The sequence below is a fragment of the Solanum dulcamara genome, chromosome 4, assembly GCF_947179165.1.
Source record: "Solanum dulcamara chromosome 4, daSolDulc1.2, whole genome shotgun sequence".
Lineage (NCBI taxonomy): Eukaryota > Viridiplantae > Streptophyta > Magnoliopsida > Solanales > Solanaceae > Solanum > Solanum dulcamara.
In genome coordinates this window covers 79789805-79805301 of record NC_077240.1, presented here as the reverse complement: position 1 = coordinate 79805301, position 15497 = coordinate 79789805, and the positions used below count along the sequence as shown (strand labels likewise).

At 34.0% G+C, this 15497-nt stretch overlaps 1 protein-coding gene across 2 annotated transcripts; it reads right to left on the bottom strand.

The window, feature by feature from the left end:
- Positions 1-600: 600 nt before the first annotated feature.
- On the bottom strand, positions 601-13324 carry LOC129887798 (histone-lysine N-methyltransferase ASHH3-like). 2 transcript variants are annotated; one of them, XM_055963026.1, is made up of 14 exons: positions 13231-13324; positions 11530-11595; positions 9927-10062; positions 9605-9716; positions 7868-7967; positions 5821-5899; positions 5561-5732; positions 5359-5439; positions 5064-5244; positions 3153-3180; positions 2974-3064; positions 1674-1764; positions 1491-1569; positions 601-913 (listed from the first exon to the last, which is right to left on the bottom strand). In XM_055963026.1, the coding sequence occupies exons 2-13, from the start codon at positions 11563-11565 to the stop codon at positions 1495-1497; spliced, it is 1182 nt and encodes a 393-aa protein (XP_055819001.1). In that variant the 5' UTR covers positions 11566-11595; positions 13231-13324; the 3' UTR covers positions 601-913; positions 1491-1494. The 2 variants fall into 2 exon arrangements, with proteins under 2 accessions (XP_055819001.1, XP_055819002.1); XM_055963027.1 differs by having other exon boundaries at positions 13225-13319.
- Positions 13325-15497: the final 2173 nt, after the last annotated feature.

Genomic DNA, 15497 nt, shown 5'->3' with positions numbered 1-15497 from the left:
ATGGTATTCGTGGTGCCAAGAAATTGGTAAACTTTTTGTGGGACTTGGAGCATTATATTGCTACTACTCATATTCCTGCAAACGATAAGTTGATCATGGCAGTCCGTTACTTCCATGGGGATGCTATTCACATGTCCAAACCATCTCAATTTTATTTTTTGCATCTTATCCTTCATCAAAGTCACGCCAACTTTATCGCGAATATCCCCATTCCTAATCTTATTTCTCCTAATATGTCCACCATACATCACATTATCCTCATTTTCACAATTTCTATATTTTGAATTTTCGAGTTCTTGACTAGCCAATCTAATTTTAAACTTCTGAAATTGTCATTAACCAGTAAAGAAATCGAATTGTGACGAATAAAAACACGAAACTATTTTTTTGTTTACTACAACATTTGTTTGCCAATAGGCATACGAAGTGTAATCACAATGTGTTATGCTGTTAATTACATTCAATCATTGTGTAAAATGAATTGCTTGGTGCAAAATCCTACAAGACTTATTTCTATTTATTTTTCTTCAAGCATACAGTATTCAGAAGTCACTAAATTGATTACTTCCTGTTTTGAGCAATGATATTTGTAGCATAATAAATCGATAACAACAACAATAACATATCCCATATATTTTCACAGAAAGATTATTTTCGATAGGCCATTGAATCAAGTAAAGCATATCAAAGTCACAACAGTCATGAACTATATAACTTAGCAAGTTCAAGAAATTGTGAAACCAAATCTTCTCTGAAATTATCACCCGAAAGAATTCGTTAAAAGGAAACTTTGCACATTTGGTACAGCAGGAGCAAAGCTAGAGGACCCTTTGCAACTTTGGATTGTAAGAATATGTCGCGTATCAGCTACTGTAGTTGAATCATGTATATCTTTATTTCGACAGCATAAGACCTGCAAAAATAGTTGTTCTGTTATGGATTCCATTAAAAACAAAAACAACAACAACAACAACAATGCCTCAACCCCAACTATATGAATCCTCATTGATGACATCGCTCCATTCAACCTAATCTCATGTGAATATTATACAAAATAGAAATAAAAGGTACTACTATAAGTTCTCTATATTTTCTACTGGTATATAAATCTCTGATGACTCCTAAGAAAAGTATCCCTAAGTAAAATCTATGATGCTCAGACTCATTAAAAAGAAGTCGACCAGTACGTGCCGAATCCTCCAAAAGTAGTCTGTTTTTAGAGGATCCGTCTGCATCAGCATTTTTGGAAAGTCCGAGCAGTCATAGATTAAAATTCACCCTTTTAACCTGAACTAGGTACATGGATCCATTTCAACTGCAGTACAACAAGAAGTTTTGGGGAGCGTGCGTGTATGCAAATCTTGACTTTGGTGAGGTAGGGAGTCTGTTTCCGATAGACACATGCTCAAGAAAATCGTTTTTTGGGATTTCAACTACACTAGGAAATACATAATAGGTTGAAACTTCAATAAAAAGTTGGGACAAAATACCTGATTAAGAAGAGTTGCAAAATTCCCAATCTTCTTTTGACAAGTCAAGGTGCTCAACACTACCATCTTCAAACATGATCTGTTAGGGCGAGTTAGGGCGGGTGGGGGATGAGAACAAGAGTAAATCTTCAGCCAAATCACAGGTGTCCAAGTTACACAAGAAACAATTCAAAGCTTCCTTACCAGATGTTTTTTGGCGATACTGTCAAACCGTTTTATAATTCCAAAGAAACTGGAAACATCAGGTACTTGAGACTCCAGTGAATCAACAGGACTGAAGTGTAACAACATGAACAAATAGATGAGAAGAAACCGAAGATTAAATGTCCAACTAATGGATAGAGTTCCCACAGAGATACTTCTCCAGGAAGTCAACAGGACTGAAAAACGTAAAAATATGAACAAATAAATGAGAAGAAACCAAAGATTAAAAGGCCAACCAATGAATAGAGTGTCCAACAGAGAAACTTTCTCTAGCTTCTACCTTTAGAAGATATTTCTTTAAATATCAAGTAAACAAGATCAAGATCATTTTTATACTCAGCTACCACATACATATAAAGTTAGTAGACAATTCCTAATGCAAAGAATGTTTAGTACGAACCTGAGGATTACATAAGAAAAAGTTACAAAGAGACCTTAAAAAGAGATGCTATGTGAAAAGAAAAGACTACATGTGAAACAAATTTCTAATTACTTCTCTGGTTAGAAATGAATATATGGAAGGTTTCGTGAAAATTTCTCAGCATTTAAAATTGAAATCTGACATTAGAATAGACTGACTAAAAAACTAAGAGATAATTCAAAGTAAAAAAAAAAAGCTAAAAATTATGAAAGTGGAGGCCAAAATACTATACTCCAACCAGCAAAGCTCATATTTAGGCATATTAGATGTCTAGGTGATTTGATTCCTTTCTAATTGCACTTTCTCAGGCATATGTACGCGGACAGCTGATTTATGACTCAAATGGAGAAAAACTGGAGCACGTATGGAAGCTTGCAATCTTTTTCTCTTTTCTAATAGGCAGAACAGCATTAGGAGACCAAAGGAAATATCTTTTACTCAGACATGGACAAAACTTATATAACTGTCGCTATCCATAATGCATAATCTATTCTGCATATAAAAGATAAGTTCAATCTATAGCTATTCAAGTTCAAGGTTCTGTGTACTTAATTACACTACAGGAACGGTCAAGGGGATAAAAAATATACAAGTTTTAAACCTCAATGTATAAATTTTTGAAAGATCCTATTATTATTTTATTTTAAAGAAAAACTCCAAGATAACTGAAAGTAAAACCACAAGATGATAGTAATAGAAAACAATAATAAAGACAACATACATATTGAATATAATTGGTACTCGATCACAAATTTCTCATAGAACGAGAACTTGCAGATTTTCCATCACTTGCTGATAGAAAATGCAAGAAGTGCCTATATCGACGAAAAGAATACACAAGCGAACAGACCGACATACCTCTGGTCAGAAGAGCGAATTATTCTTATGATTTGACCTATACAATTACGAGGATGCTGGATTCTCCGAGCAGAGTCGCAACTCCAATTTCCTAAACAGGATGAGGCCCAAGTTAAATCAAACAAAAGTTAACGTCACTAACACAGATATATTGTAAGTCAAATGAATACATAACCTACTTTTTGGAGGAACTTCAGTTTGAGAATCCTGGAATAGAAGTGAAGAAAAGGTTAATAAGTACATTAGTACAATATCGGGAGAAATAGATATTGTAGTACAGGAATCTAAAGGATACTTGAAGAGCTTTTGATATAGCCTCTTTGGGCAACAAAATGTATGCAACTCGTTGATCTGTATCCATCAATGCAAACAAAGGTAGTAAAATGGGAGAAATAAGAAGGAAATAAGCAGAAGAGGAAACAAATCCATAACTTGGTCTTGGAAGGAAGTGCAAATGAGATGAGAAACTTGTTCGTTTTAATCAGTGTAAACTTTAGTGAGCAAATATTCTCAGTGTTATCCTATCAAACAAGTAAATGGGTTTGAGGGAGAATAATTTCCTCATCTTGTTTTCTCTTATATTCCTCTTTGCATATATCAAAGTTAGATGTCTTCACTTCTTATGAGAATTAAACAAGGGAAACGAATTTCAAAACCCTCTCTTCCTTAATAACATCACTTTGCAAAGAAGATATAGAAGAAGAAACAAATCCTGGAAAAGAAAGAATAACAAGAAAACAAATCAGAAAAGAGAGAATAAGAAGAAACAGTTAGCCTTACTCAAATCTAGAGTGCTTTGCAACTCCTTTAAAATATTCATGCGTAAATACATTTATGAAGCAAGAACCAAAACAGATTACCGAAACATTATTGACACTACTCTTATCAATTTCAGGCAAGAGCTGGCTAGTGGCTAGTTAGATTAAAGTTCAGACATTGCAAAATGCCAAAACCAAGTTCTAATTAGTGAAAGAACATATTTTTAACCCGCCTAAGAATGATCTCCCTTTCTCATCCAAGTCTGGTGATATTGAGACAGGCATCTACCACTCTCAACTTAGGCTCATAGATCTGGAAATACCATGGGGCTGGTCTATACCAAACACAAACAATACTCTGTCAGTCATCCAACCATTCAGGCACGATTCCAACTATGTTCATCTTACAAGAAACCATAACAGGATATGAACTCATAACATACTTCATGTACCAATAACCATCGTGCAATTTTCACACTTCTACCTCAGAAAAAGTAGGGCTGTTTCGTCTTCACATAAATCACTCATGATCCTCATGTTGCCTTTCTTTATATTTCAAATACGACAAAATAGCTTATGATCATCATTTTAACCTCTAGTCCACACAGGGTTTGAAATTGTTGTGTTTTTTCTACAAACATATAAATACGGGTCACGGTAAAAAATTGAATGCATAAAACCACATACATGGGCTATCTTATAATATTTCTCTTCTTTCCCTTCTTTACTTTCCAACAAATGCAAGACGTTCCATTGTCAGAACAAATCTTGTCATTTTGGTATAGGAAAGTGATCTTCAAAGTTTCTTTCCAGGGAAAAGCAGCAGGATCTTCAACAGGTTGGCCCCTACCCAATCGGGAAAAGGAATGGACGCACTACTTTTAGACAGTAATTCCAAGTACCTATCCTCTTTATATCTTCCTCTGAAAAAATTCAGAAAGGAACAGAAATATGTTGGCTCAATAACACTGAAGGTCTAATCTGCTATCAGTTTCATCTTCACAAATCACCACAACAATTATGGACAAGTACTAACAAATTTAGTCATACATCTAGACAGTAACGTTGGAGTAATTGGTAAAGTTGTTGCCATGTGACCAGGAGGTCACGGGTTCAAGCCTTGGAAACAGCCTCTGGCAGAAATGCAAGGTAAGGCTGCGTACAACAGACCCTTGTGGCCGGGCCCTTCCCCGGACCCTGCGCATAGAGGGAGCTTAAGTGCACTGGGCTGCCCTTTATCTAGACAGTAACGTCCAACCCATAAGAATGATTCCAGATGACACACGCTGCTCTTGCATCTCAGATGTTCACAGACAGTGCAGAGGTACATACATGTTTTGCAGATAGCAGTGCTTTCTCTTTGGGAGAGGTTGCAGCCATCTGACATGCCACTAGCCTTAATGCAGCAGCATCTGAAGAAGGAAGTTTAGGTTTGTTAGGTTTGATTCCCAGCTTTTGCTTGCATTTTATAGCACCACAGTGACAATCTTGATCTGCACCAAATTGAACAAACCTGCTGCACTTGTTAGACGAAGGGAAAATGCACACTCTGAGATAACAGACTGCTGAAAGAAGATGTTAGGATGACTGAAAACAAACAAAACAAAAAATTATTCAATGTCCATACTGATAATCATAGGTCAGATGTTCGCCCCTTTTAATGTCACGTGTCGCAAATATCCCAATTCTTGTCTCACCATCAATCATCCTGAAAATATGATTGAGCATGAAAACAAATAAATCACACAATAAGTTGATATTCCTTGAGAAGAGGGTTTAAATTTTAGAGAACTACAAATAATTAGTAAATATTAATGACAATTATATACCATCTCTGCATCTCAGTATTTGGACAACAGCTATGATTAATGTATCTGGATTTGTTGCCCTTGTAAGTGGCATCAATCACCATATTCCTATTGATCTCACACAAGTAAAAATTTGTTTCCCCACTGTGCTTCAACTTCCAAAGTCGCTCTTCACATGTCTTGTCATCAATAACTGCAGTTGTAACTTACTAAATTAAGAGCTCGAATCAACAGAACATGAATTATTCTTCGTATTAAGCAAGAAACTGAAAGAACTTCACCTTCTCCGACATACTCTATGACAAACTCTTTTCTCTTGATATCTTCATCTGCCACAATCCCAGAGCCACATTTCTCAGTCTGCGTGTATGTGTCAACAAAACTTGATGTTCTTAGATGATTATTGCTTGGTTTTCAAAAGAAACGAAAAATAAGAAGAAAACAAAATAAGCGACATTTCTTTGAATCTTCACCAGATACGTGACTGAAATTAAATGCAGCATAGAGTATGAAAAATGGTACCAGCCTGCACTTTTGGCGCGAATTGTACTTCGCTTGCAATTGAAAAGTGCCGAATGGTCTTTTTTGGTAAAAATTGATTATTGGGCTATTTTGAGAAAGGATTTATGAGGGTCATTTTGCTTAATTATCCCTCTTATATACGTGGTAAATGATAGGTTTTTAGGAAACTTTTTTTGTTGGTGTAATCTTGAAAATGTCAAGAATCTTGATCAATTCATAGATTTGCTTAAAGTAGCTATGCTGTAGCCATTGCCCATTAGCATCCTCTGGATGCAAATAAATGAAAGTCAGTTCACTTTACTTGATAAAGAAAATGCAAAAATAATAACTACGCCCTCTCCTTAAGTTCTTTCTTTTAAAGAGTGAAAGTTGACAAAAGAGTTCCTAAAAAGAATGCAGAATATTAAAGCACATCTGAAAAATTTGACAGTGCTTTATCAAAGACATTGGTGTCAAAAGTGATTGTCAGTAACCTTGTAATTAGGGACTTAAATTAACAGGGTATTGTCTGGTTGGTCAAGGAAATTGGCAGAACAATTTGCCAGATTCAGAATACTGGCAATCTCTAGATCTATTAGTAACTAACTAAAGGTTGTGTTAATGACTTTTATTTCAAATTGCAAGCAGATAAATGTAAGCAGAAGGGAAGGTAAAATAGTAGAATAGTAGCAACCATCAAAAGGGGAACTTTCAAACTCCACAAAGAAACAAAGACCACAAAGAAGTGAAGAACATTATTGAAACTTATGCTCATCCTACCTTCAGTGCTGCACAAAGGTTAGTACACCTCATATGACAAAACATGACATGAAGACCTAGAACTTCTTTCAATAGATCCTACTTTGGATCAGTAGAGCTTCTTCCACTAGATGTTTTAGGAGAGCTAAAGGTAGTTTACTTCTATCACTAAATATGAAACCCCACTACAATGAAAGGAAAAGGAAAAAACCAATTAAGCATCCTTGAAGGTCTCTTAAACTTACTAGACCAGACATATTATGAACAAGACCAGACATAGTTGCCCAAGTTTTCCCTGGCCTCATGTAGACAGAATATCTACGTGCATAATAGTAATTTTCTTTCTTGCCCAACTATCTTAACATGAGGTGCATCTTTTACGATACATACCCCCTTTGCCAAAAATTTGGTCTAATTTCACTTCCCAAGAGTCTAAAGAAAATAGTACTTTGACTTAAGTTTTGAAATGTATTTTGTCGTCATTGTTGAAATGGGAGAAATTGCAAATGAGAGTACTTCTGTGCAGTTTATAAGTATCTAAATTTCATTTCAACATGCAACTAATTTATGTGTGATTTAAGACTGAAATCACTCAATCAGCCAATTTGACCCTACAAAAATGACAATGTTCTATACTTTGAATTGCACAATTATGTGTTTTAATTTTTTGTTTCGCTGGAAAAAAGTGTGTGGAACCCTTGAAGTAATCAACACTTGAAGACTCACTGACACATAATGTTTCACGTGGAAACCTGTAATTATTTTTAATTATTTCATTAACTTCTCTTATGATCAAACTAACTTGACATATAGTTTATTATCGAAGAAAATACCTCTTAAAAGTGGAAATAAGAAACATCAGGTTCTAAGCAAAGTTCCTTGGCATCAGTTGTCAGAAAAATGAAAATGTACATGAGAAAGGAATTGTCTACAAACTCTTACAAAAGACAAAGAAACAACTAATAACTACAAGGTCATAAATGATATAAATAATGACTACAAGGTGTCAAAATACCCGCAATAACTAACATTAGTCCAAATATCTATGTTAAAAGTTTATGTGCATACCTTTACTATTTTCATCTTCTTCACAGGACGTTGATGGAATGGCTTATTCAGACAAGAACTCCCACATTTACATCCCGAGGTGCAGCTAGACCATAGTATGCTGCAAGAAAGAGCGAAGTGAAATAACTAACAATCCACGACTTTAAAGATGGTTTAAATGTCACAAAAGATGCTGAAAGTAGTATCTCTTTTGCGCCTCAGGTGCTACTTCGTCAGATTAAGGTTTGCATAAGATTTTTCCAACATAATCTCACATTTTGGAGCACCCGTGATAGGATGATTCTATAAATCATCTGAAGAAGTCTCACCATTTTATTTATGGGAGGGGGACGATTGTTGTCTGGGGATAACTTTTGCTGGATAAACGCCTATTATGATATTTAACATATTAAGGCTTCTTTCTTTTAACCAACTGAATCCGAGGCTTTCCCACATCCCCTTTCGTCAAAGTCCAGCTTTCCTCCCATGATCTCACCTTAACCCTTATGCCGGGAACCTTGCTCTCTACTATTTACAGCATAGTCAGAAGCTGCCTCCCTCGCCATTTGGAACACCCCACCCCTGCAAGCATCATACTCACAGGTTAAACCACCACCACACCATGCAATCTCTCCCCATTTCCACTTCTGTCCCTCTTCCCCTCCCATATTCCTACCAAAATACTCAACCCACACCCAACTTCTGCTTTTCTATTTCCCTTCCCATTTCCCCATTTACCCTTCCTTGCGACTTGACTATCTATCATCTTTCTTCTCTTTATCTTTTCTATTTCCCTCCCAATTTCCCTGTGTACATTTTTTAAAAAATAACATGCTCATTTGTTTTCTTATTCTTTTCCTTGTTTATTTCTCTTTTTATTATGTTAATTTTTTTCACTCACTTTTTCTTTCTTCTCTATCTCTATCACTGCCCCTCCCCCAAACCCACCCACCCAGATCTCTATAAACAATATTTTTTTGAGAAAGATCTCTATAAAAAATATCCCAAGATTAGTTTAATTTTCTTTCCATAACACTCTTTCCTTCCTCCCTCTCTTCTTATTTATTTCCTTTTTCTATAACCAATAAGGTTTTCTCTCCTTTATGGGATTTTTCTATTCTAGTTCAATTACCATAGCAGATTCTTATACAAAATCTTTAAAATGTTTCTCCTACCATTTTTAATTCTCAAAGTATCTCCATGTATCTATTTTCTCTATTGTTATAAGAGGAGAGGATTATATTTTGATTTCAGACAAACACACAGAGTGGGTTTTATCATTTTTTGGCACATTACTTGTGCACTTGGTTCTCGACATAAACCAGCTTGGAGTACCGACGAACTCCGACCTATAGCATTCTAATATAATTTTTACAGTTACAGATCTACTGTTTGTTTTTGGGCAACTTGAAGGAGTGATTTGTATGCATGAAATAAAGAAAAAATGAGGTAAACCAAGAAGAGAAGTGGAAGAAATTAGAAAGAAAAAGTGATCGCCGAATTCAACTTCTTTGACTTCTTCTTCTCTGTCAATTACTTTCTCGTCATCGCCGGCACGGTCGGTGAGTTCCTCCGACAAATATGATTTATCCTCCGTTGGAGATGGAGGTGCCATGATTGTTGTTTCTTCTTCTCCACAAAACTCCCAATCGACAAATTTATGCAGCAGGTCATGGGGATGCAATTTCCAAAAAAATATATTTTATGTCTCAATCGAAGTTCTAACTGCTAATGAATTTTAATCTAAGTCCTCCTTACCTACAAAGACAATCCGTGCCACACACGTCCGAAGATTCTGCTGTTGAACTGCAGGCACAAGATATGCCATCATCTTTTAGCCGCCGCTTACCCTTATTGGTGAGGTATATATCTTCAAGTAGTTAATACTGACACTAATAGAAAAGGAGAAAGGCCAAACGTAGACACAAAGATAAGAAACAGTGCACATCAAACAGAACACCATAATCAATTATTTTATCAAACAATGTATAGAACTAAGAGATGTTTTATTAGGAAACAAATTATCAAAATTTATCACGCATCTAATAAAGCCATGATAACTATTTCTATTGAAGGATACTACGCCTTATAGAGGTATAGGGATAGGTAGTGGGTTGCCATTTACTCAACCAATCTGGAAGTTCAAAGTCAACAGGATCTCCAATTTCGCTTATTAATTTGTTGAATACATGCCCAATCCCACAATGGGAAGCACTCTGTACAGAACAAAGAAAACAAAATGCATAGTAAGAAGATGTTGAGATCACAAACATAAGCACACGCACACACCAGACTCCATAAGAAGAAGCTCACTAAAAATCATATAAGAACAAAATGTCAGCAATCTCATAGGATTTTTAGCTGACGCATTTCCACCACTACACTACTCAGGCTTTACCATAGCTAAAACTATAAAATACCAAATTTTCTAAAAAAGGAATAGCCCAGGCAAAAGAATATAAGAAAACAGAAAATATATAACGGATCCTTCTAGTTAGACTATGCCAATAAAAACGATAGTTAAGCCGAAAGGAATCAGAAAAGCAGATTAGGGACAAAATTTGTCTCCAACAACAAATGATGTCTGCAGCCACAGATAGAAGACAGCAACAAGAAAGAGTCTGTGTTTGGTCAGTAGCAAAAAAATAAATAAATTATATAACTGTGGCGCAGGCCAGCTTGCTTGCACCTCAACTAATTTCACGGGGTACATGCTAATTCCCACAAGCACAGGGAACTATGTCCACCAAGGCTTGGACATATGGGAAGAGATTACCTAGTATTTTTGTCTCCATTGAGATTTGAACTTAAACCTCATGATTCTCAACACACTTCATTGACCACTGGGCTACAAGCTTAGGTGCAAGCGTACTCATATATTACATCAAAAAGGATCCTTATCAAAAGAATAAGTTTTAAATGATTGACATACCATTTAAAACTAGAGCAGTACTGTTTTTTATGTGGTAAAATATTACTTGGATATCCTATTATTCTTTGCTTTAGATTTATTAGAAGAGCATTTTCTTTACCCTAGGTGATAATTCCCCCCCCCCCCTTTTTAATTAATTACTGAAGCTATTAGTGCCTTATTTATGATTTTGACATCTTTTGAATAAATGGGATGGAAATAGAAGGCCATGAATAGATATGTGAAATATTCAAAGTCATAACAACCTGCCAACACATTTAAAAGTGATATTTTACCCCTTTTATCAATTACTTCAGGTTTTTGCACCTTCTTTCACTAATTTATCATTTTTCAGACTAAACAAAGATATGTCCAATAAATATAAGCTTACAATACAAGGACCGAAAGAATCCACTACTTTTGATAGATTAGCTAGCAGGGCATCAATAAGTAAAAGCACAGCGTTCTCAACTGCTGCATATTTTTCAAATTATAATAGAATTCACTTCATGAGTGAGAAATCTCTAACAAGAAATAATAACAAAGAAAAGACAGATGGAAGAAAATAAATGTCAAAACCACAAACTTACTAATAGAACTAAAAAAGAGCACAGGCGTTTATCACGAGAAAGCAAACAATTGTCTAGATTCAAGTATGTAGCCCCATAATCGACAATGGTACAGCAAACAATATAACCTCCTTTACAAGATAACTGGACATGAATATTATGCTGAATAAAGAATATAAGATGGACGAAAATCGAATCTAGACCTTCTTCGTAGGCGTAGCAGGCATGGACTCAATCATTCAATAGTAGCAACACTCATTCACTGTAGCCTACAAGGGAAAAAAATAAATGAATCAGTTAGGAAGCAAAGAAGACAATAAAAAATGTAGAACATTGCATGACAAATCTCCGATAGAAAATATGGAAAAAATCCAAGCTTACAAACCAAAGCATATAGTATTAAAGATTGGTGGTAAGCATGCTCCTTTCCATGCTTGTTTCAATTTATGTGACTTTATTCGGAGTGTGAGGATCAAACCAACTAATGTTCGTCTTGAATATGGACATAAAGGGCAGCCCGGTGCACTAAAGCTCCCGCTATGCGCAGGGTACGGGGAAGGGCCCGACCACAAGGGTCTATTGTACGCAGTCTTACCTTGCATTTCTGCCAGAGGCTGTTTCCAAGGCTTGAACCCGTGACCTCCTGATCACATGGCAGCAACTTTACTAGTTACTCCAAGGCTCCCCTTCGAATATGGACATAGAATCTTCAATTTTTTTAAAAAATAAACTTGAAACCATAAAAAGTACTATAAGTCGCAATAGTTAACAATTCAAATATTTAATAAGTATTTGAAAAAAAAACATAGTAAATGAAAATATCCTTCGACTCTCCAAATGGTAACTACGACACATAGGGGTAGTAATTTGTACCAATCTAAGAAATGTGAGTTCAACACATCAGAACAAAATGGAAACAAGATAAAAGCATCAAAATTTAGAAGAGGAAGGGGAAAATATTCAAACAAACTAAACCCCATCTTAAAGAACTGCAAATGAAACGCATTCCCAATTCTAAATCCAATTGAATAAAGCAAAACAAAAAAAATTCAAAATCTTAACAACGGACTCAAATCACTCAACAATATTAGTACAACTCAATAAAATTAACTTTCTACACTCAAGTCTTACTCTCAAGCAAAAGGCTAAGAGAAATTGTTCCACTTCTAGCTCATTAGGGATGGGATAACTAAAACCTAAAATCATAGAACAGCAGAAAACTTGGTGAATTTCCAAACCTACTTAAGAAAACTGAAAAAAATACTACATTTTAACTCTATTAGATACATAAACTAACCTCAGTTGTTTTCGCTAGCAAATTTTTGTCAAAAACACTTTTTAGACTCCCAACAACAACATTCCCGGTGAAATCCCACAAGTGGGGTCTAGTCTATGGAGGGTAGACTACAAGCAGACCTTATCACTACCTTCCCATTACCTTTTGGACTCTCGGTAACTGACAATTTTATTGAAATTGATAAGAGTAGCAATTCTAACCAAATCTAACAAATGTGAGCTCAACACACCAGAATATAAAATAATCAAAATTCAAAGAAACAACTAAAAACCCATCTCAAACAAGTGCAAATGAAACACATTCCCAATTCTAAATCCAATTAAACAAAGAAAGACACAAAAAATTCAAAAATCATAACAACAAACTCAGATCACTCAACAAAATTAATAAACTCAGAAAAAATCGACAGAACAGCACAAAACTTGGTGAATTTCCAAACCCACTTCGGAAAACTGAAAAAAAATCATACTACATTTTCGCCTCGATTGATTTTGCTAACAAAACTAAATGCAACAAGAGATGAACTACTAACAGAAGAAATCGAATGAAGCAAAAAGGAAGAACACCCAGTAAAGAGAAACCAGAGAAGTGAAGAAGGAACCTTTACCGGCGGGAAATGGTCGTCGGCGCCGGCGATTGCCGGAGAAAAAAGAAGGCTCCGACACAGCAAAAAAGCAACAGAGAAGAAAGAGGGAGGGAGATGGTTTTAATTCATTTATATATAAATAGGTAAAAAAAAAGATATATATGGAAAATTAAATTAATATTTATCCAATTTATTGATTAAAAAAATGTTAGATATTTATTTGTGACGATTATAATTATTTTTCCTTTTAAGATGGGTAATTACAAATGACATAAGATTATATGTTTTGAATAAAGAAAAAAAAAATATGGTAATAGTTAGTTCATTTTCCCTTTTTTTTGATATTTGTAATAGTCATTGAGATATTTTCTATTTTGAATAAAATTTTATTATAAGTTTATCGAAAGTAATAAAAAATACTTTTTTTAGTTTGAGGTAAGTTTAATAATTTTTTAAATATATTGTTGAGCAATTTTGATTATTAAAATTTATCAAAATAGTAGGTTTATTTTTATGTGATATTTCAATAAATTTTTTCGGTAAAATTTGAGCGGAATCAATCAAATTTTAAAAATGACTCGCTTCATTTTTTATTTACTTATTCATATTTGATTTAGCATATTTCTTAAAAATTAATAAATAAAATGATAAGTTTAATATATTGCTCTTAATTATTATAGATCACTTAAATCTTAATTTTTTAAAATTGGACATTTATTTTTATTATAAATATGAATACAACACAGAATTTTTACTAGATATAAAAATAATTGAAGTTACTAGTGCATCTCTAGATTTGAGTTCCCAACTGAATCCTTGTTTTTACCGTTCTAATCAAATCTAACATACATAATTTGCTAAATATTTGACCCAAAAAAAAAACTTATTTTCATCAAATGTAGTTAGTATTTGATCATAAATTTTAAAAAATTATTTTTAAATATATATTTAACTGAAAAATTTGATTAGATTTTGAAGATCTCATCTTCAAATATTTTCAACTTCTCAAAATTTGGGTTGGGCTCAGATTAGTTTTTGGGTCTTGCACTCACACAACTTTATTTTTTTGAGATAATTATTCATAATGTCGGACCATAAATTTTACTTATCATCTATTTAACCCAATTTATACAAATTAGAAAAAATGATTGCTCGACCATATTATTTATCAAAAAAAGGTCATACACAACGCTTCTCTTCTTCTTTGTCGTCCTCTCTCCTCCTTTGTCTCCTTCTCCTCATTCTTGTTCATCTTCATTGTCTCGTTGTCATCATTGCTTCTCCTTTTTCTTTAAAATTTGTTGTACTTCAAACATAAATCATTTGGAGCAAATTATATACCAAAAGTCTTAAAACATCGAGAGGATTTCATATCTAAAATTTGAGGCTGTATAAAGGAGATTTTGAGTTGGTTGGGATTGAATGGTCAGTATATACTTCATCTATAGTCAGTATATACTTCATGTATACTTAGGCTATATTCAGTTTTTTTAGTGTATCATAATGTATAGTCGGTGTATACTTTATACGACTTTTGGCTATTACTTGTATAAATAAAAACATGACTATATTTGTTATAAACTAATTTCTTTATTGTACAAGTTTAAAACTATCTCGTTTTTTCACAAGTAAAATGCATTCAACTTTAACAACAACATACCTAGAGCCTGTTTGGATTGGCTTTAAGTTGGTCAAAACCAACTTAAAGCCACTTTTCAATTTTTGACGTATTTGCCTAAGGCTAACTTTAAGCTAGAAAGTTCTTAAAGTCAGTAAAAAATGAAAAGTTAGGATTCCTAACTTTTTTTTTTCTAAGTGCTTAAAGTCATTTTTTTTTACCATGGAAATTACTTTTATATCTTTTATATTTTAACTAAATTCTCAAACTACCTTTTTTATTCTTTTAACCCTAAAATTCACATAATTTTCCTCATTTAAGCACTTTTATCCAAACACTCAACTGCTTATTTATAAAAATAACTTTCAGCACTTTAAAGTTCTAAAAGCACTTCATATATAAAAGTTACTTTTTTTAAGCCCATCCAAACGGGCTCCTAGTGTAGGAATTGTTCCTAATAGATCCTGGACTTAAAAAAATGACATCGCTTAAGGTTCAAACTTGTAACCTTAAAGTGAATTTGAATTTCCTAAACCATGGAGTTATCCTCTAGTCTTGAACCAAACACAACTTCAAAATAAAAAATTACAAAAAGCTCAAAATTTTAATTTTTTAAGTTTCAACTTGAAAATCTATGTGATTTAACGGGAGCTTAAATAACCAAACTACT

Coding starts and splice junctions, on each gene's coding strand:
- LOC129887798 (XM_055963026.1), bottom strand. CDS start 11,565: ATGATTGAGTCCATGCCTGCTACGCCTACGAAGAAG. Junction 5,245..5,358: donor CATCTGACCTATGATTATCA/GTATGGACATTG, acceptor CAAGTGCAGCAG/GTTTGTTCAATTTGGTGCAG. Junction 1,765..2,973: donor ATTCGCTCTTCTGACCAGAG/GTATGTCGGTCT, acceptor GTTACACTTCAG/TCCTGTTGATTCACTGGAGT.